Source organism: Anopheles moucheti, chromosome 3, assembly GCF_943734755.1.
Source record: "Anopheles moucheti chromosome 3, idAnoMoucSN_F20_07, whole genome shotgun sequence".
NCBI classification, from domain to species: Eukaryota; Metazoa; Arthropoda; class Insecta; order Diptera; family Culicidae; genus Anopheles; species Anopheles moucheti.
Genome location: NC_069141.1, coordinates 47,752,192 through 47,772,368, shown reverse-complemented (window position 1 = coordinate 47,772,368; position 20,177 = coordinate 47,752,192). Strand labels below are relative to the sequence as shown.

At 44.1% G+C, this 20,177-nt stretch overlaps 4 protein-coding genes across 4 annotated transcripts; 2 read left to right on the top strand and 2 right to left on the bottom strand.

Moving 5' to 3' along the window:
- Window positions 1–494: 494 nt before the first annotated feature.
- Window positions 495–5,224, top strand: LOC128300979 (probable ATP-dependent RNA helicase DDX20). Its single transcript, XM_053037257.1, has 2 exons — window positions 495–820; window positions 895–5,224. Exons 1-2 carry the CDS (start codon window positions 640–642, stop codon window positions 4,032–4,034), a joined length of 3,321 nt encoding a protein of 1,106 aa, XP_052893217.1. The 5' UTR covers window positions 495–639; the 3' UTR covers window positions 4,035–5,224.
- A 180-nt stretch (window positions 5,225–5,404) lies between these two features.
- Window positions 5,405–7,596, bottom strand: LOC128303944 (post-GPI attachment to proteins factor 3). Its single transcript, XM_053041047.1, has 5 exons — window positions 7,353–7,596; window positions 7,132–7,289; window positions 6,647–7,061; window positions 6,362–6,566; window positions 5,405–6,298 (listed from the first exon to the last, which is right to left on the bottom strand). Exons 1-5 carry the CDS (start codon window positions 7,492–7,494, stop codon window positions 6,220–6,222), a joined length of 999 nt encoding a protein of 332 aa, XP_052897007.1. The 5' UTR covers window positions 7,495–7,596; the 3' UTR covers window positions 5,405–6,219.
- A 470-nt stretch (window positions 7,597–8,066) lies between these two features.
- On the top strand, window positions 8,067–13,887 carry LOC128300941 (ras-related protein Rab-2A). Its single transcript, XM_053037201.1, has 4 exons — window positions 8,067–8,555; window positions 10,957–11,272; window positions 11,338–11,518; window positions 11,585–13,887. The coding sequence occupies exons 1-4, from the start codon at window positions 8,510–8,512 to the stop codon at window positions 11,681–11,683; spliced, it is 642 nt and encodes a 213-aa protein (XP_052893161.1). The 5' UTR covers window positions 8,067–8,509; the 3' UTR covers window positions 11,684–13,887.
- A 992-nt stretch (window positions 13,888–14,879) lies between these two features.
- On the bottom strand, window positions 14,880–19,406 carry LOC128303587 (uncharacterized). Its single transcript, XM_053040583.1, has 4 exons — window positions 17,408–19,406; window positions 16,795–16,904; window positions 16,544–16,725; window positions 14,880–16,466 (listed from the first exon to the last, which is right to left on the bottom strand). Exons 1-4 carry the CDS (start codon window positions 19,397–19,399, stop codon window positions 16,072–16,074), a joined length of 2,679 nt encoding a protein of 892 aa, XP_052896543.1. The 5' UTR covers window positions 19,400–19,406; the 3' UTR covers window positions 14,880–16,071.
- Window positions 19,407–20,177: the final 771 nt, after the last annotated feature.

Below are 20,177 nucleotides of genomic sequence, written 5' to 3'. Positions count from 1 at the left end.
TTTATGGTTTAGATTTTTTCCAACAACAAAATTACACCAGAAATGTGTATATTTCACATGTTTACTGTAAACAACATGAAACGACAGCTAACCTGATACATTTTAAACTCTTTCTATTGCATTTCGTTGTGGAACTGCCAATTTGAACAAGTCGCATCTTTACTGACCTTGTTATCAGTACCTTCAAAATCAGCCAGATGGCGCTACATTTGCTATTGTCATTCCCTTCGCTAATTGTCATTGGACGAACAAAACGAAAACAGGTTTCGTGATTTTTTACAGTCACAGTAAAAAGTGAAAACTAATTGAACTAAAACCTACTTTTCTTGAATTTCAAGTGATATTAAATCCCTCCTACCGTCGGGTCAAATGTAGCCGACGCGCGTAAACACTGAAAAAAGCTACTATCTGTTTGTTCAGAACGCAAGTGGATGGATCTTATTAGACGGGTTTTGCATTGATCGACTGTAAACAAACCCCGCCATCAAAACACACACGAAAGCGGTCACGTTTGGGTTTCCGGGAAGGGTTATCTACTTTTCCACCGTATTCAGATAGACGGTAACATCGGTGCCGTGTGCAGGATATTCTAGGCGGCAAGTAGCTTCAGATCAGATTCGATTTCATCAAGCTGCTACAATGGCTGGTCACAGCCTGAACGATGACAAAGTGCGCACTGTCGACGTCATGGTGGAACGCAATCTACTGTTCGAGCGGATGTCATTGTCGGAACCAGTGAAGCAGGCACTCGCTCGAAACAATTTCATACATCCATCGCCAATTCAAGCACGAGCGGTTCCATTAGCTCGATGTGATTTCGGTAAGGAATCAATAATATGCAATACTTTTCACCCTCTCTGCAAGAGCCATATCAATATTTGTCCTCTTCCACAGATCTTTTGGTACAGGCAAAATCGGGCACAGGAAAGACGCTCGTCTTCGCCATCACCATCGTTGAAAGGCATGACACGGAGGTCGCTTTCCCACAATCACTCACAATCGTCCCAACGCGGGAAATTGCCGTGCAGGTAGAAGCGGTACTCAACCGCATTGGTAGCGAATTGAGCAATTTTAAGGCTCGTTCCTTTATTGGCGGCATGGAAATTAGTGTTGATCGAAAAAATCTACAAAACTGCTCAGCTGTCGTCGGTACGCCAGGAAGGATATTGCATCTCATTAAAAGCAATGTGCTGAACACGTCCTACATCCGCACACTAGTGATGGATGAGGCGGACACACTGCTGCAGGCGAGTATGCGTGGTGATATCGACAAAATTGTGTGTGCACTGCCCGAAAAGCGGCAAACGATCGTGTGCAGTGCAACGTTCTACAACAACCGCGACCGGGAGTTGCTAAGGTACATGAACGCGAAGTTTATTGGCGTCACGCCTAAGCGTGAGGTGCCACTTCTCTTCGGTATAAAACAATTCGTTCGGGAGCTACCAGCGGAGACCGATAACGTGAAGGATCTAATGGCGAAAGTGGGCGTACTGAATGAGATCTTCCAGCAGATAAACTTTTCCCAGTGTGTAGTGTTTGCAAACACGATTGCTAAGGCGGAAACGTATTGCACGTACCTTAAGAAGGCGGGCTGGCCGGCAGAAGTAATTAACAGTAGCATGGAGCAAAGGTTCCGCTTGAAAGCGATTGAAGATTTCCGATCGTTTCGCGCCCGTGTGCTGATCGCGACAAATCTGATCGCTCGAGGTATCGATGTGGAAAATGTCAATCTTGTGATTAATGCGGACGTACCGAAAGATAATGCCACCTACCTACATCGAATAGGACGTGCGGGACGGTTCGGAACGAAAGGGATCGCAGTGACGCTTGTGTCGGGAGTGAAAGATATGGAACGATTTCGGCGTATCCTGCACGATATCGGTGGGAATGAGATGTTTGTACTTAAACTACCCCAGGGCCAATTGGATGATTTGTGGCAATTTGAAAGGTACGGAGACCGGTACGAAAAACTATTCGCCTCGCAGATGGTGCAGGAAATCCGCGACAAAGATGCCGACCAGATGTTCCTCAAGGCGATGAAGATGATCGGTGAATTAAAGAATGGTAGCGGTGAACCGTCACGAAGCAATAACAACGATGATGTGAAGCTGGATGATAGCCTGGAGAAGTCAACGTCGGACGAAGAGACCGTGGTTGAGTTAGAGGCACCGAACGTCACGACCAAACTGGTCGGTGTTGCGCAACCCAAAGGAAAGCCCTCGAACGGGCATGCCACGGAGCTGAATGGAAATATATCCCCGGGCAAACCAGAACAACACACCCAGTCGTCCAGCACGGTAGCCATGGATGGATTGTCGATGTCGATGGAGAAGCTCAGTCTGGATCGTGGCTTACAATCGAACGGTGATCGGGGCGCTAAGCGTCTCGATTCATTGAACGGAAACCAGAAGAAACCGGATGGCAACGAACGGAACAACGTAAAGGCCGAAGAGATTGATAATGACGAAAACAACGACGACGACGACGACGACGAGGATGACGATGATTCTCCCAGACCAGGACCATCGAAAAATGGCGTAAAAAGTGTGCCAGCGTCGGCCACGATAAGAGGGAGCCTTTCGACTCCCGTACCTGATATGGATGGAACGCAGCTGTTGCTGCTGAAGGGTGGCACTATCACGACTCTCGTCACCAGGAACGGCGGTGATGAATCCGACCTCGAAAGCAGTTCCTCGCTTAGCACGAATGTGACGGAGAAGGTGGAAGTAGGATCCGACTTTAATGCACAGATGTCCCGGCTTAATCAAATACCAGACCCGCGATTCCGACAGATCGGTTCGGTCGACTGCTCCGATATTGATCACAGCTCGGATAGTGATGCAAACGGTGGCGAATGTCCCCCATTCGAGGCAAACAACGATGCACTGTTTGCGAAGATCATGGAGCAGAAGGAGTTAGGTGTGGAGCATCCGGAACATCAGGTGCAGCTGCATTCTATCGATGGTTGCAGTCTGGAGGTGCACGACGATACAATCAGCGATAGGGGTCTGACGCGCAAATGCTCCGTTCCGGATGTGGTGCCGTGCGGCATATCGCTCGACTCTTCCCGCCTGCATGGTGGTAACCGGGGTGCGCTAGCTGAAGAGATCGGCGAGAATGGTGAAGAGGGAGAGGAAATCGAACTAAACTCCAATACGTGTGGTTCGAACCGAGGTTCACTGTTTGAAGAAGAGGTCGAGGACGTTATACAAGCGAACCTTCCCAACCGGATTCGTTTCCAGCAGCAAGATTCGCTGGAGGTAAATTCGAACACAGTTGGTTCGAATGTCGGCTCAACGCCCGAACCACCCGAGATGCTTGATCAGCAATCGCTTCCCATCATCAATCCAATCGAGGCAGATCCGATTGGTCCGATCGGGCCGGAATGCGCAGCCCATGACGTTGATGATATGATGGATGATGCGAGCTCCTACTCATCGTACGACAGCGATGCATCCAATTCGTCCTTTTTCGATGATGTCGACCGTGTGTCAGTCGCATCGGCTAAATCAACACCCAAAGAGAACGATGCACTCACGTCCACTGACCCACTGATGGTAGCAGGAGCAGCCGGTGGACCAACCGGTAGTTTGGAACAGATCGGTGCCGTTCCCTCAAATTCGGTGTCGGCCGCCGCTTCGCCGCATCTGTTTGCCGTTCCCAGCATCCCGACACCACCACTGCTTGTTAACGGCATAATCCCACCAGCGGTCACTAGCACGGTCGTCGGTGTTGCCGGAAATCCACCACCAGTGCAACCCATTATTGACGAAGAGCGCTCTCCTCGATCGCCTGCGTTCATGGCGCGCATGAAGAATGTGTTACCACCGTCTCATCCAACACAGGCATCTACAGCGGCAGCCACCGGTCCTCCGAGCACCACACAACCGATGCGCAGTGATGCTCACGCAACCGCACTCTATCACCGGACATACGCCCTGTGGAGCAATCAGTACTGGAATCAACTGACACAGATCAACGACTACGTACGGTTTGCGGCTTACGCTCGGCGCAATGCTTATCGGAGTCCTTAAACGGTGGGTGGCAGCATTACCATATTCTACCTTAACCGGTAAATAGCTGAACAGAGGAAAACGCATCATCCTACGAGTGGATTTACGCTGTGCTAAGACGCAAACGGCAACTACAATCCAATAAATGCAAACGACAAGATAATGCACCATGTGAAGCGAGCGGAGCAAAGACAGGTAAAAAATGGCAAATTAAATTTGATATCTGAATGTTACAACGTAAAGCGTTATATATATACACACACACTTAAACAGAAACACTAACTAAAAAAACACTCAATAACACGTAAACTTACAGCATATTCTGCCCGTGCTCGTGCGTAATATATACTAGAGGTATGGAGCAGCATTAGTATAGGACACGGATGGCGATTCGAGAACCTGTTGTAATGTTTAATCTACTAACATTTAAAACACCACATAACCGTCAAATCGTTGGCTAACTTGTTGCATTCGAGGCAAGGCCGCTTCCAGGTTGCGCACCGTAAAAATGTAGCAAACAAAAACATAAAAAGCGAAAGGAATAAATCTTTCTACTTTAGGACTGATTGTTTGCCGACGGTTCATGTGGATAAGTGCGCAGGTTAAGATTGGTTTTAGGATAGGAAGAGCCGGAGAGAGCCGTGCTTTGCTTTTTTTAACACAATAACCATAATTCCAATGGAGTGCTCGTAAAGAAGAAAACGAACGAATGAACGAGGAGTTGTAATTCCGGGTGGTTCTTAATAGGCTAAGATATGGTGGAGAGTGAAAGAAAAGGAATAAGCTTCTAAAGCTACGATATGCTGTTTTAGAGGCACTCTGCTACATAAAATTATAGGGATTCGCTTGTAGGTGAAACATATTTCATTTGCAGCATTTTTGTTTGTTTGTTTGTTATCTGTTTGTGTCTCTCTCTCTCTTCTTTTAATGAATTCACTATAAAGGAACAATAATCACTACCGTGTCGTATTGAATACAAGTAAGAGCTAAGAAAAATAAACCATTGTATAACTACTAGTGTGTTCCAACGCACAATAATGGGGTTTTCTTTTTTTTTGGTTGTTAAGTTAAAACTCGTACACGGAGCTTCATCGTGCCGCTTTAGGCAACCTTTTAAGGATGCATCGTGCACAAGAATGGAACTAGAGTCACACATTGGTTGGTGCTTGACCATATATCCTTGCCTAAATTGCAGCAAAAGGAATAAAAGTGTGGTTATGCTCGAAATTTCGATTCCGAAAATTGCAGATTCAATAAATAAAATGATCCTCCTTTGCAGCTGATGCGATCAACTAGAAAAACTTAATAAAATGCGAACAATTAAGTTAAAGATGTAATATATTTTTAGGTTATTACGGGTTCCGAAATCCAAAAGTTTTGTTGTTTCACGTTTATAACACTAATACTTACGAACTAGTCTTTTTTCTGTGTTGTGTAGTGTAATATGCACTATATAATATGTCTTATTGATAATTCTGGAATACACACGAGCATAAAACGTAGCTTCTGTTCTACAAGAAGGATCCAAAAGAGTTTAAAAAACTGACCTATCCATGAGCTACGTGGTCGTTCTCTACGTACTCTCACCGAACGCGCGTCTGTAGGCTACGGTTACACCATCCAGTGAATGTTTCATGTTCATGACTAGAATTACGTGCGTTCGTTGAATAAATATGTGATTCCAAAAAGGGGGGATTTGACTTCGTATGCACTCTACGAATTGACGTATTTCTTGTACAATATCTAACAGCTGAATAAACGACATCCAGAGCCGTAGCATACTTTTGGCTCAAAATCTAAGGTAAACGGTCGAATTTAATATGGCAGAATGTAATTAATTTTGGCATAATTTTGAATCGTCACCGTTGTGTAGCTAATTATATGTCATTTATATGCTAGCTGATCACGATAAACTGTTAAAAGGTATGAAACCGAGCATATACGGCTTCGTGCTTAAATAACTTACATTCAAACCTTCGTGAACCATGCGAAAGAATGTGACGAAAATTTATGCTATAAACTATAGGCCAAAAATGCGTACCGAGAGAGAGAGTCATCCTAAATTGCCAAATACGCTCTCATTGTTACCGTATTGCTCTATCTGCTGCACATGTTGCTGTTTTGTATTATTGTCCTCAACGGTATAGCAATGGATCCTTTACTTCGGTAACTTTTCAACACTTTCCTTCCTCGTTATTGGAAAACCTTAAAGCAGTTTGCGGCTCTCTTCATCTTCAACGTTCGCCAATTCTTTACGCAACGTTTTACAGTCTTCAATGATAAAACTAAAACACAAATATGCCGTTATGAAAATGTGTTTTAAAATAATAATTCATCGATATATTTACCTATAGAATAGTATTGTTAGCGGTGCCGTTACCAAATGCCATATCGAATGTGCATCGAACGTCCACAGGATCGGTGGGAAGTCGTTAATTTCTAGTAGTAGGGACGATGTCGCTAGCACGATAAAGATAAAGCACTTCCAAACGTAGCGTCGCTTCCGGCGCTGCAGGAAACACCACAGAATCCATCCAAGTGCACCACTCATACCTGTAAAGTGGGAAACCGAATGGAAGCACCCGATTACACCGATCATACCGTACAACCGTAATTATAGAAACGAGACATACCCGTCACAATGTTGGCTTTCATATTGTACGAATAATCAAACCGGCCAATACTAAGGTAGGAAAAGTGGTTGATAAAAAACAGCACACATAGAAAACTAAACGAGCCTCGCACAAAGATCGACATTCGGTGTATCATGCGCATCACCATGCAATGGAACGAAGCCAGCACCATCGAGTAAGCGAACGTATAGTCGAGCAGCTCGGTAATGGGAAAGTCGCGCGTGTGAAAAATTGCCGACCAAATCCACGCATTCAAACAGATGTAGGAAAAGGCTCGCCACGTGCCGTACATTGGGCTATCGGTGCGCACTTCGCGCTTGAACCGTTGCAGCATTTTATAGTGTGTAACAAAGTTAGCAACTGAAAACAACACCGATGCAGGTTCCTGCAATCCGAGGAATCGTACAAACGGCCACTGCAAGGGTGAAATATATGGAAATTTTCAAATAAGGTTATGTAAGAAACAACGACGGTCAATGATTTACTTTGCCGTAAAACTGTGGCGTAGTCCAGTTGCGGTTATGGAAAGCTGACGTTGTCCTCCACATGCAATCGTAACCGCACTCATCATAGCATGTCCACAGCAAAAGTGTATTGATTGGATCATGCTTCCACAGTAACTCCTTCTTGTACGACAAACCAGCTAAAAAGGAAAAAGTGATACATTACAATTGCACTCCTAACCATCCCACAATCACATGCTTACACTGTGTACAATTGTCAAGCGTACAGAACTTTAAGCAGTTTTGATAAAACTGACTTCGATCGCCACCGGAAGCGAAAATGAGCCGAAAGAAATAAATTAGCAGCATAATTAAAACAAGCGCAACCACCCGATACCGTATCATGGCCTAGGAGTGAGTTGTTAGGAATTTATGGCTGCAGGTGAGTTGAAACGGCTAGCACGGCACTGGCCCCACTCAGCGAAAACGATATCGTTAAACTAAGCACGCACCAAATCCGGAACGGAACAAATCACAGGTTCATTCTAGCAGAAAAGATTACGCAGCAAGCCCAAGCCTCCAACAGAGCACGCAACGAAGGCGAATTTGTTTTCGCGTTTATTTTCGTTGCATACGCAAACCGGAACGTCATTCGGAATGCGCGAGTTCAGGAAAATCGGAATCAAAACAAACCACCGCACAGTGTGACAACCCCGCAGACTACATGCAATTTGCTTCGACGTTTCAAAACACCGGATACCAAAAAATTGGAGGAAATCGTTACGAGAACCGTAACTTTAAAAAAAAGCTTCCATTCTCCGAACAATTTCTGTTTCTTTTTATCTGAAAAAAATTGGTATTTTCATTGTTATAAAAAATTAAAAATTGTTATTTTGAAACTGCTATAGCTGTCAAAAGCTGCCTTCATCGTCCAAATGTCAAAGAGATCGTCATATGGTCAAACCTGCCCACTGCAACACACTTGCCTTTTTCTCAAAGTGTTTTTCTGCTAAGCTGTAACCTCTTAACAAAGAGATAAACATCTCGGAATTGCGAAAAAAGTGAACCGATTTTAAGTCATACAACTGAATTGCACATCCGTAGTGCTTGATCTGTGGTGTGGAGTGCGCACAATATTTCAACAATTGTGTGCGGATAAATCGTGCTGTGTTTTGCGTATTTTGCAGTGCGAGCCAAGTACGCAGTGAAACTCTAGTCACAACAGTGATCTCTTCCCCCTCGTGTGCGTGAGTGTGTGTTTGAAGAAGCAACATAAAACGAACGAAAAAGGTGCCCCTATCGTGTGTGATAACAGATTTCGTGAAATCCACGTAATTCCTTTAACGAATACGCGTACGAGCTAACGTGTAGCAAAAAGTACATACTTCTACTCAAGTCGCGCCGAAGTTTCTACGCCAAAATGTCGTACGCTTACTTGTTCAAATACATCATCATAGGAGACACAGGTAAATGAATCGGCAAAACAACAAGGTTGAGTAATAATATACGCAGATCGGGCAGGTTTTTTTACGCCTCATAAACATACGGCAGCATGTAGCTCCTTTCCGGTCAACTGGTGTTGCTTTTTCCCATCCACAACGTTAAAGGATCTGTAGGGCTTTTTTGGGTGTGATTTAATTTGCACATTGCGTAGGCGCTGGTATAACCGTGGGTATAACCAACACCACCACCACCACCACACCACCATACAGCAGCTGTTGGCTTGAACATATAGCAAACAGGAAGAAAACGGCATTAGGCACGGACACGGAAAACATGAAAGCATGATAAAAAGGATGATTGAGTATGTTTTTTTTTCTAAAGGGAGGAATTGCTAATACCCGCATCTTTTAGCTCAGGATGTGAAGCCCAACCATAGTCGGCGACGCCAACGCCAACGCCATCGGTTGACAGCAGCAGCGGCAAAGAATAAAATCGATAATTTTTCGTCATCAACCCTCCGCTGCTTTATCGCACCAAGCACCAAGAGCATAGCGGAAGGATTTGGAAGAAATCGACTTGTGTGTGTCGAACAAGCAGTCGTCACCCTCTCAAGACCATATGGTAGAACTTTTCTATACAAGGCAGATCGAGTTTCTATTGTTTCCGCCGTTCACGTTCGATTGCACATAGAATGCATATTTCTCGACGAGGGGAGGAACCGAGTAGTGGAGAGAATTATCACAGCCCACGAAGAAAAATATTTATAATTAGAGAAACGTCAACCACTACTACTACTATTACTGCTGCTGGCCGCTGAAACCGGGTCATACGGACACTAATAGCGCTGGATGCATGTTTCCTCACGAGCTCTTTGTTTGCTTGTCTAGGTCACTATTGTTGTTTCACCAGAAAGGAGACGCACAGAAAAGAATAAGCCACAAACGTTGTTTGATAATTGTTGCTAACTGTCCCTGAAACCAGAAATCAAACTTTCGAACTCCAGTTTCCTAGTTTCCAGTGTTGTATGGTATGATTCAACCGATGAAACAAGCAAGGTACATAGGATGAAATACATTATTTCGCACCCAATCAATCATCAACCCATGCGTGTGGTGCGCAATGTTGTGTGCATAGTACGAATCGAGAAGCCACAATGGCCTTTAATCCGAACGAGCAAATGTTGTTAGTGTCCGTGTTGGTGGGTCGAAAAGAAAATAAAAATTAACCACAAGGCACACGGGTGGAAATAGAGTCGGACGAAAGCAGGGGTTTCCCTAAAGATAATGCATGTAATCATAACATAATCCGAATGAAGAGGGTATCATTAATATCGGTTACTTCGATCGCTCCCGTTTGTTTGTGGAACACTTGTACAAGGCTAATTGTACAGACAGTTGGCAAATACGATGTCAACTTAGACGACACGAATTTAAAAAACAAATCATTTTTAAATAATATAAAATAATGGATATGTTCAATTCAACCAGCTCAAAGGTTCAAAGTCAAACATGCAACCCACGATGTTTTTAGTCCGACCCGCAAAAAAATATCGAGAACTTCGTCTGAAACTTTATTGGATTATTAAAATCAATAGTACTTATATATTAAAATTCTTGTATAAAACCATCACTGTCAAAAACGCGACCCTGAAGGTCAGTTCAGAGCATCAATTTGTTCGGATAAAATGTTTACAAAAAACCCGCAATAATCACAGCATACGCTGGATCTGGTTTGGAACCCCTGTAATAATAAAGCTCGATGGAAGAAAGCGAACTGCGCGATGAGTTGTTCGCATCATTTGGGGAGAGGGATAAAATTGTACTCAATAGTTTAGTGTTGCTTTTGTTTATGTTTGCCGGAAGCATGAATCATGCGGCTGAATACTGGCTGTAACGCCGCAGAAATGCACTTGCACACACTGTGCTGTTTGTTTTGGCGTTGGCGTCCGCTTGGAATTCCCCTGAAGAGTAAAAAATGTTCAAATTTGCAAGAGTAAAGAGAAAATATTAATCATCGGTTGATTCATTTGTGCGGCGAAAGTGAAAAAAGCAGGAAAAACAAGCAATGTTTTATTATATTGTTAGTTAATTTAGTTCATTGAACAATTTCTTTAGCGCGATTTCTTTTTCTTTAAGGGGTTTTTATGTAAGAATCGAAAATAATGACATGATATTTTATTGTTTCTATTTTCAGAAATATAGAAACATCAAATAGATTTACGTTGAATATTTACAACTCAAATAGCATAAAGGGCGCTATTAACGTATTTTTATATCCAAACGCTATTGCTATGATCGCTAAGTGCACAAAACAAATCCGAATTTTATTTAATGTATTGTTTCCCTGTATGAAAATTTACTAATTTATGTGTAGGGTAAAAACACCTTCAAAGTAATCATCAATATGCTTCCTCTCATTTTCCAGGTGTGGGAAAGTCATGTCTGCTGCTGCAGTTTACCGACAAACGTTTCCAACCGGTGCATGATTTGACGATCGGAGTCGAATTCGGGGCCCGCATGATCACCATCGATGGCAAACAGATTAAGCTACAGATCTGGGATACGGCCGGACAGGAAGCATTCCGTTCCATCACGCGTTCGTACTACCGTGGTGCTGCTGGTGCACTGCTCGTGTACGATATTACGCGCCGCGAAACGTTCAATCACCTGACTACCTGGTTGGAAGACGCTCGGCAACACTCAAACTCGAACATGGTCATCATGCTGATCGGCAATAAGAGGTATTCATTTGAACCCACGTGTGGCAATGGTCAACACAAACACTAATCGATTCGGTTTCTTTCAGTGATCTTGACTCACGCCGCGAGGTAAAGAAGGAAGAAGGCGAAGCGTTTGCACGCGAACACGGTCTGGTGTTTATGGAAACGTCTGCCCGTACTGCTGCCAACGTGGAGGAAGCGTTCATCAACACGGCAAAGGAAATCTACGAGAAGATTCAGGAGGGTGTCTTTGATATCAATAATGAGGTACGGCGAGGTTTGCGCCCGTTTCCCCGTGTTGAATCAGTTTTTAATTTGGAATTCATGTTGTAGGCTAACGGCATCAAGATTGGTCAGCAGCACTCTCCGACAAGCCCATCGCTGGGCAGTGGCAATAGCCCGGGTGGACCAGCTAGCAGTGGATGCTGCTAAGCGTCGTGCCGCCAACCACCGACTATCATGATGTGCAATGCCGTACCCGACGAAGGTCCACCGTTGGGCCGAAGCTGGGATGAAATTAAGTAAATTGGTCTAACAACTGGGATTGGTATAACGGGGGGTTTGCGTGTTTTAGCGTTCTATCGGTAGTGTCCTAACTTTCCTACCTTCGGCAACCGGGAGTTGGCTGGCGGCTGTTTGGCCGCTAGTAAGCGATGAAGGAATGGGACCCGAGGTACGAACGCTAGAAATGCAACAAAAGGCGATCAAACAGATGAAGATATGAAACAGTTGGGGTTGCATTTTCCTTCCCTCCATAGTAACATGGAAAAAGTAAAACAAATGAGATGAGAAAAAAAAACAATAAAACGGTAAAGCGACAAAGTGCATAATGCGTCATATGCAGTATGATGGAAGATCAGTGAATCAGGAATGTAAGTGTGCTGTGTGGTCTTGAATAGTCAGTGAATGATGCACACCGTATGGATCGATGATAAACTACGATCAAACTACAAAGCTGATACTACACTGGAACGACTGCTGATATACGAACATAGACGCATAGGGAAAGCGTGCAGCATTAGAGCATAATAGAAAGGAAACACTAAAACTAAACTAAACCAAACCAATTCCAATCTTGTGATGGGGAATAAGTGTGTAAGTGTACGTGTGAAAAGTAACCAAGAGCAGAAGAGAGAGAGCGAGAGAAAACATTAATGCGAAAATGAACAATAAAAACGAGATAAAAGACAAAACAAACAAGACAACAGCGAACAGAAATGCATCACTGAAAGACGAAGCACCCAGCTGAGGGACAAAAGCAGAGCGTGGAATGCAAAATTCCTATATATCCGGACGCAGGAGATGATGATCGCCTGGCCTCAAGCCCATCTGTGGGGCGCAGTGGAACGAACGCGGTGTACTATTTTGGGTGGATGGCGGCTGTAAACTAATATCGTAAATATTTTTACTCTTGACAACACTATACAACTAACATTTCTCGAGCAGCAGCTTTCGATGGGCTCTACCAACGGGCCACGGTTCCGGATAGGGAAACTCTTGAAAAACACGCAACCATTGCATAATAATATTGGCATCATGGCTTCAGCTGGAAAGCTCCTTTGCGTTTATGGCTCATGTTTGTTAGCATAATTTTCTCTAACTCGTCAAAAGTGTTTCGTTTGTGTCTTACATTATGCACTGCGCTTCAACTGCAACCCTTCCGTAGGTTTGGTTATTACACACAATTCGTTCAAATAACCGCTTCGTTCCATCTGAATACAATCATTCAGATCTGCCTCCTCGCGGGACTAAATTTAGATTTGAGTTGAGTTTGGCCTAATGGCAGTAACTGAAATAACGTACCATAAAAAGTTATCAGCATGTTGCAAAACATATGTAATATTTAGTATGTTAGTCCCACTTCCCTGCCAACACGTCTATTCGTTACTGTGGCACATTTAATCCCACTTTATCGAAGATCTTCCCGTACAATCTCATAATGTTACTTTAGCAAAGATATAAAACCCTTTTTGGGTAACTGATAACGTGCATAAACATTTTGTTCTAGTTTGATTTCCAATTTTCCTCCCCAATTTACAATAGAAGAAAATTATACGCCCAATATGTCCCGTCTAAACATCCTTATAATATTATAAGTTAGACAATTTAATTTATAAACTTAAATAGTTCTCTTTTCTTTCCTAACTTGGCTACACGCCTACGCCGCAGGTAAAATATCTTCTTAATCTCCTCCTTCTTCAATTGCCTGATTGATGATACATTAAACACAACCGAACTAATAAAAGCGATAAGATAAGAGATTTAAATTTTCAGCAAACAATTAACGATTGCAAAACAAGAATCCCATATGTACTGCAAATTGGCACACTGAAAATCACACACACACACACACCTTCACACATACATATGGATAATTGTAATGATCGAGTGATGGCAAATAAGGACATGAACCTACAGGGCATCTCGGCCGACTAATTGGCGGAAGAGACCAACTGGCATATGGTATAGATAAAAGTACAGAAATAAATAAAAAAAAACAACAACAAAGGCAACGGAACTGAAACCAGTTGTATTCCACGTTTAGTGTTTGTTGTGCCATTTGATTGTTTCGTTTGCAAGGTGTGAACAATACAAATTCGATAACATGTACAAACTATATTTTGATATAATTTTCTAACGTAGAAATATCACTAACTGCTTTCCGCTCCCTGTTCTTCGATAATACACTAATGGATCTGACGATCTCCTGTCCTGCTGGTTGACGTATAGGCTCTCCATGCATGTGTTTCCAAAACTCTGAGCTTCAGTTGAATGGGAATTTTTACTTCTTAAAATGTATTGAATGCATACTGTAATAGAAGATTATGAAAAATAGTGATCGTTTGTGTCCTTAAAATCTCAAAACAATCCATGATTACTATGAATTCATTTTCTTCAACATAAAAAGGTCCACGAGTCAACAATAGTAAGCAAGCAGCACTCGAAAAGTAGTGAAAAACTCATTGGAAAGTTGGGCAAAAGTCTGAGGGAAAGAGCCGAACAATTTTAGGAAAAATATTACTCAACTTATTTAAAAACTGAATACTTATATAACACTGCTGAAAAATAGTAACTCCAGTTTTAATTGCGGTATCGACATCCAGTCGGAACTGCTGGATCCAGTTAGAGTCGACTCCAGTGTTGACTCGGATTACCCCAAAGTCGAATCCGAATTCTAATCCGGAATCGATTCAAAGGGTGTACTCTACAATAGCGAGCAGAACGATGACGAGATGCACTTGCCATTCTTGAGCGATATCTGCAACAGAACTTGCTACCATGATAGCATGATGTACCTTTCAAAAGGAAATTTTCCATCCACAACGAAGAACCCGCTCACGGTGATGAAGCTCTTGGAATTTTGCTGCGGCATATTGAATGTTATAAACATAAAGTTTAACTCTTGCCATGAAACTTTTTTAGAGAAGGACAACAATCTTAACTGCGTTGTTATACTTTAGAGCAATCAGTGGCTTGACCACATCCCGAATGTCGCAGAATTGTGCTGGAAACTACGAAATATCCCAAATTTAATATTATTTCTTTTGAATAAACAAATCTTAGAAGTAGTAAAATCTTATTTTCGGCACAAACATCAAAAACAGGCATAACAGTAAACGGCTAACAGTGAATCGATTGGGCAGTTTTATTCTGTCTGTATATAAAAGACAACTTACTAGTAAGTACGGATTAAAAGAAAACCAAAGATCGTGCCATTCTATGCTATCACACACGCCTTTTTCTTAATTCGTTCTATTTGCATGATTTTTTTTTCTAAATATTTTCTAATTTACAAAAAATAAACATTAAAACAAGTGTATATATAGAGAGAGAAAAACAGAAACGGTAAAAAATTGTTCTACAAGTACACAATACAATCACAAGAGCCCTGTTTGTTTTTAAGTGTTTCTACTTATAGTAACTTACGGGGAAAGCCTAATAGTACATACGTGCATACCATCATTCACCTAGAGCCATCGTGTAGCTAGAGTTGATTTCGAAACTTCCACTTTCAATGATACATAATTATGGTCCCAGTCTTGTGGGAGAGAAATGGATGTTTTGTGAACAATTCTATGCTAGCTTAATGTGGCTATTAAACAAAGTGAGGATATTGGTCACGGCACCGCCTCATACGACACAACTTTGCCAATACTCGCCAAACGGGAGAACAACTTCCTAACTAAAGCGCTGATACGCGTAAAGTGCACTATTAAGCTATCTTTTGCATCTGCACTGCCTAGTCACAGTTGTTAGCTAGTTTGCGTTCGAACTGTGCTAATAGATTATATCTATTTTCGTAGTTTTTCTCTTTCTCTCTCAAATATTAGACCACGAGGATGTCTTAAGTTTCACTTTTTGAACTGTGATTTTTAACTACTCTTACTAGGCATAATTTACTGTAAGGCATTCGATTGACGTTCGTTGATCTATGGAGCTTATATATGTATATGGAGAAGGTGTAGCATCGTTTGTTATTTAGTTGGTTTGTGTAAAAGCTAGACATGACAAACATTCTAAAATTCGCCACATTAACATCGTTCAACCGTGAAACGAAAAGATTACCTAACTCGACCGAGTAACTACACCGCTGATCGCAAATTACTTGTTTCGAGGTAGTCTGTTCACTAGTTCCGAGGGCTAATTTGAAAGGATGAAATGGAAATATCCTACTGTAAGGCGTGAACACGTGATATGAAACGAAAATCTTACTATGTTTTGCTTGTTTGCTTTGCTTTTGCCAGAACGAACACACGCATTTGAATAAGTACAAAAGGCACCACGGTTGTGCCAGCATCCTGGCAAACACACACATCGGCTCACGCCGTGACTGTTGAGCTGAGAGCATCGCTTTCCTTCTCTCCGTCGTCGTCCTTCTCACTGTCGGGTGATGGTTCCAGTGAACCGATCGCCCAAGCACAAACCCCCGAGAGGAAGATGAAGAACCCGGCCGCGTAGAATGAATCGTCCCAGCGATTGGTCACGTCGTACAGGAAACCAGCGATCGGTGGTCCGATCAGACTGCCAATGCCCTGCACCAACAGCACCAGTCCGTACGCGACGGTAAAATCATCCAAGCTCACCAACCGCACCATGATGATGGGCGTGAACGAGAACGTGCTGGCGAAGGTAAAGCCAAAGATGATACACAGGACCACCATGGCCGCGTAGCTCGAGATAACCCAAGGTATGACAAAAATTGACGCACCGCATACTGCAAAAACAAAATTCCTGTAATGTTAGGCGCACTGGAGAAACTTTACAAACAACTGATGCGAAAGAATAACTAACATGCCAGACACACAGCGTACGTCTTGGACACATCCACCCAAGGTTGATCACCGAGCCATCCAAGACCAACCATCCCGATCGTGTTGGTGATACCGATCACAGAGATAAGATTCGCTCCATCCTGTTCACTGTAGTTGTAGTGCAGCACATACTCAGGGATGTAGAAATAGGGAATGATGTACCTGTGAAAGGAAATCAATTAAACGATGCACCTCACTTAAGTAAATCCAGTGGGAGAAGTTGCTACTTACCAAACGAACAGCAGCAGTGTGGAGATGGCAAGCATACCGAACCGAAACTCGAAAAAGAGCGAAAAATCGAATATTGATTTGAGCGTATCGATGAAGCTACCGTACCATGGCTAAACAAATTAAAGGAAGAGAAATTAAAAAAAAACCAACAAAATTTAAAATAATTGAAACGGATAAGCGGTTCAGATGCGACAACTGGAATTAATCAATCGAAATGCACGACAAATGTTTGATCTATTATCACATTAGCATTGTGCCACGAATGAATGGAGACGCATGGTTGTTTGACACAAAACGTGTGTCTGTGTTAATAAGGAAACAACATTTGCATACACCTCTATCTACAAATTGGCAGTTTCATGCACGGACTGTTGTAATTTGAGGTAAAACTTCAACGTATTCAAACGTGTTTCGCTTGTGAGGTTTCCTTAATGCCGTTTTAATTAGCGTTTTGTTAGATCTTTTGTTCAGCAAATAGCTGATCGACTTATTTGCATCAAACCCCCATTATTACATGAGAGAAAAAAAGAATGCACTGTCAAGGTTAAAAGAGCGCATTCGAGAGGAAATTAAACACGCGAGAGAAAAAGATTTGAAGTTAGCAAGAACTTACCTCATCCTGCTCCTTGGCGATCGTGGTCATCGAATTGCGATAGATGTTTGGACATGAGGACGCCTTCAGTCGGTAACGATGTGTGTTAAGCAACGCACCGCGATAGTGAATCGAGTTCCGATGCAGCCGCATGTCTTTGTAAAAGTTTGAGTAACGCATCGAATGCTGACGGCCTAGCGAATGTTGCTTCTTGAGTCCTCCGCCACGTGGCGCAACCCCGCGTTGATGCAGCAGCTTTGTCTGCTTCGGCACAACCAGCGTTACGTTAGTGTCCACGTTTGGATTGAAGATCTCGTTCTCGTACACCACGTCGAGCGAGTTGCCTCGGAAGCTGCGACATTTCTCCGCACGGCTACCATCACCACCGAGCGCAGCATCGCCGTGCGGTGCGGGAACGACAAGCGATCCGGCAAGTGCGACCTCATCCAAAGACCACGTACTTCCGCCCACCTTTTCGTGTAACTCTTGCTGCCGTTTTACGCTCAGATAACCATCTTCCAGTGACGCTACGCTAAGCGTTTTCAGTGAAGCACGAATTCCAAGACTAATGCCATCCGGATGTTCCTGGTGATGCGCTTCATCGTTCTCCTCGTCGGAAAGCTTCTCGTACGAGTTAAGCGTCTCCGTGCTGGCCAGACGTGCCTTTGCTTGAGCCAATCGACCACTGCGCTTGAATGTTTCCTTCGTCAGAACGTTGTGCCGCAGGGAACGATTGCTCGCGTGCAGGATGGTACCATTGGCACGTGCGCCACTGCCGTGTTGTTCCTGCTCGCTAAAGAACGTAGGCAGTGCGACCAGGCTCTGGTACTTTTTGTTAATAGCCGGATCTTCCGGCGGTATGACCTGGTTCGCTTCCGTGTTCACGTTCGTAACGAGCGTATCCAGCACGTGTTCCTTCGGAATGCCCGTCTCGATGAGCTTTTTGATCTCGTCCAGATAAACACTCGAGTTCGAGAACGTCTGGATGCTCTGGGCTCGACTTTCCAGCTTGCTTTCCTCGATCATCCACTCGGGGTCACGCATCAGTGCACCCATGGCGATCATGTTGAAGAGTGTACCGGCAAGGATAAGTGTCGCCCCACGCCATCCAAAGTTTTTGATCAGCCACTGGCAGAGTGGAGCGTACACAAACGTGCCAATCCCGGTACCGGATGCACCGATTCCCGTCGCAAATGTGCGACGCTTATCGAACCAGAACGCTACAGAGACGACTACGGTCACGTACCCGAACCCCAGACCAACACCGGACAGTATACCGAAGGTGAAATAAAGCTGCTCAACTGACTGGCAGAACGAAGCCAACACGAACCCCATTCCACCGATGAACCCACCGAGCATAGTCATCTTGCGACAACCGTAACGATCCACCAGGTTGGACATTATCGGCCCAGACAGCAGCGGTACAGCGATGAACAGCGACCCAATCCAGGCCGTCTTGGATTTGGACTCTCCGAAGTAGCTCAGCAGCTCCGTGTAGATCAAACCGAACGAGAACGACACCCCATCCATGATGAGTGAGACCATGAAGGATGAGAACACGATCACCCATCCGTATCCACCGTCGGGAATTTTGGGTGGTTTCTTCTTCTCCGGCTCATGGTACGACGATAGTATCGAATCCGCTTCCGAGAGTTCCGAAATCAACCGCGTTCGGCGTGTACGATCACCAGCACCGGCATCACCAGCAGCAGCACCAACACCGGGCACCTTCAGCTGAGCCATGCTCAAGTTTTTGCCATAGTTTCCGCCACCAGGCGATCCCGGCGGACCAAGATCCGTATCCAGCACGGTACTGAATGTAACCTCATTGGTGTTTAGCAGATTGGTCTTGATCGCTTCAAGCTCATCACGCCCTATCCGCATCGGTGTACGGCCGGGCGAGTGACGGTTGTTGTTATTTCTACGATCCTCCTGCTCTTCCGTCAACGATTTCACCCGTTCCGGTGTGATCGATTTTTCCGACGGATCGGTTACGCGAATTTCGAGCACCATTTTCGAGCGGTCAGCTTCGAGCGTTCCCAAAGTGGTTGAGTTTGGTAGTGCGCGGCGGAAGGGATACTTTTCATTCAGCAACAAACGAAATTCACATAAACACACGCGCACGCACTTAGTTGAACGCCTTTTTGTAACTCTTTGATGCACTAACTCGCCAATCGAGCAGTGTGAACGTGCGCAATGCTGTTCAAAAATACGGCAGTGCTGCTGTTATATTACACGGGGTTTACTACTACGATCACTACTAAACGCCGTTAAGCAGCTGTCCCGAAAGGCAGGTCAAGGTGTCACTGTCGCTACCTTGCTGGTCGTTCCGTTGCTTCGCAATCGCCGTGGATAGAAACAACGGTCGCGTTCTGACGCTGGTGGCGTCGTCGACGATAGGACGGATGTCACTACGGATGTTCGTTCTGCCGCTGGCACATACAGCACCACGGAAGCGAACGTTCGCAACAGTGGTGGTATTGCTTGCACTCTTATTGCTGCTACTACTACTAGTGATACTGCTATTTAAGATGCTGCTGGTACTGCTGGCTTTGATGTTGGTGCTGCTGCGGGTGTTTGATGGTATCCCACGTGGATCGGGTCTTCCCGTCGTTCTAAGCCGGGGATCTTTGGGCATATAGCGGAGACAGTGGGTGGCAGATTCGGTGGTCGCGTTTTCCCGAATATAATGCATAAGTGTTGCCAGCAGTGCGTTCAACTGGGCGCCCCTAGCGTTTCCCGTTCCTCCCAGTGCCGGGTGCGTTCTCATCAAGCCGAACCAAAGATGATA

What these genes read in the sequence shown, in the direction of transcription:
- LOC128303587 (XM_053040583.1), bottom strand. Translation starts at nt 19,399, where the DNA reads ATGGTGCTCGAAATTCGCGTAACCGATCCGTCGGAAAAATCGATCACA. An exon ending in TCGCCAAGGAGCAGGATGAG is followed by an intron (nt 16,905 to 17,407) that starts GTAAGTTCTTGC and finishes TAATTTGTTTAG; the next exon opens with CCATGGTACGGTAGCTTCAT. An exon ending in ACACTGCTGCTGTTCGTTTG is followed by an intron (nt 16,726 to 16,794) that starts GTAAGTAGCAAC and finishes TTCCTTTCACAG; the next exon opens with GTACATCATTCCCTATTTCT.
- LOC128303944 (XM_053041047.1), bottom strand. Translation starts at nt 7,494, where the DNA reads ATGATACGGTATCGGGTGGTTGCGCTTGTTTTAATTATGCTGCTAATT. An exon ending in GCTTGACAATTGTACACAGT is followed by an intron (nt 7,290 to 7,352) that starts GTAAGCATGTGA and finishes TTTCCTTTTTAG; the next exon opens with CTGGTTTGTCGTACAAGAAG. An exon ending in GAAAGCCAACATTGTGACGG is followed by an intron (nt 6,567 to 6,646) that starts GTATGTCTCGTT and finishes CCCACTTTACAG; the next exon opens with GTATGAGTGGTGCACTTGGA.
- LOC128300979 (XM_053037257.1), top strand. Translation starts at nt 640, where the DNA reads ATGGCTGGTCACAGCCTGAACGATGACAAAGTGCGCACTGTCGACGTC. An exon ending in ATTAGCTCGATGTGATTTCG is followed by an intron (nt 821 to 894) that starts GTAAGGAATCAA and finishes CCTCTTCCACAG; the next exon opens with ATCTTTTGGTACAGGCAAAA.
- LOC128300941 (XM_053037201.1), top strand. Translation starts at nt 8,510, where the DNA reads ATGTCGTACGCTTACTTGTTCAAATACATCATCATAGGAGACACAG. An exon ending in CATCATCATAGGAGACACAG is followed by an intron (nt 8,556 to 10,956) that starts GTAAATGAATCG and finishes CTCATTTTCCAG; the next exon opens with GTGTGGGAAAGTCATGTCTG. An exon ending in ATGCTGATCGGCAATAAGAG is followed by an intron (nt 11,273 to 11,337) that starts GTATTCATTTGA and finishes GGTTTCTTTCAG; the next exon opens with TGATCTTGACTCACGCCGCG.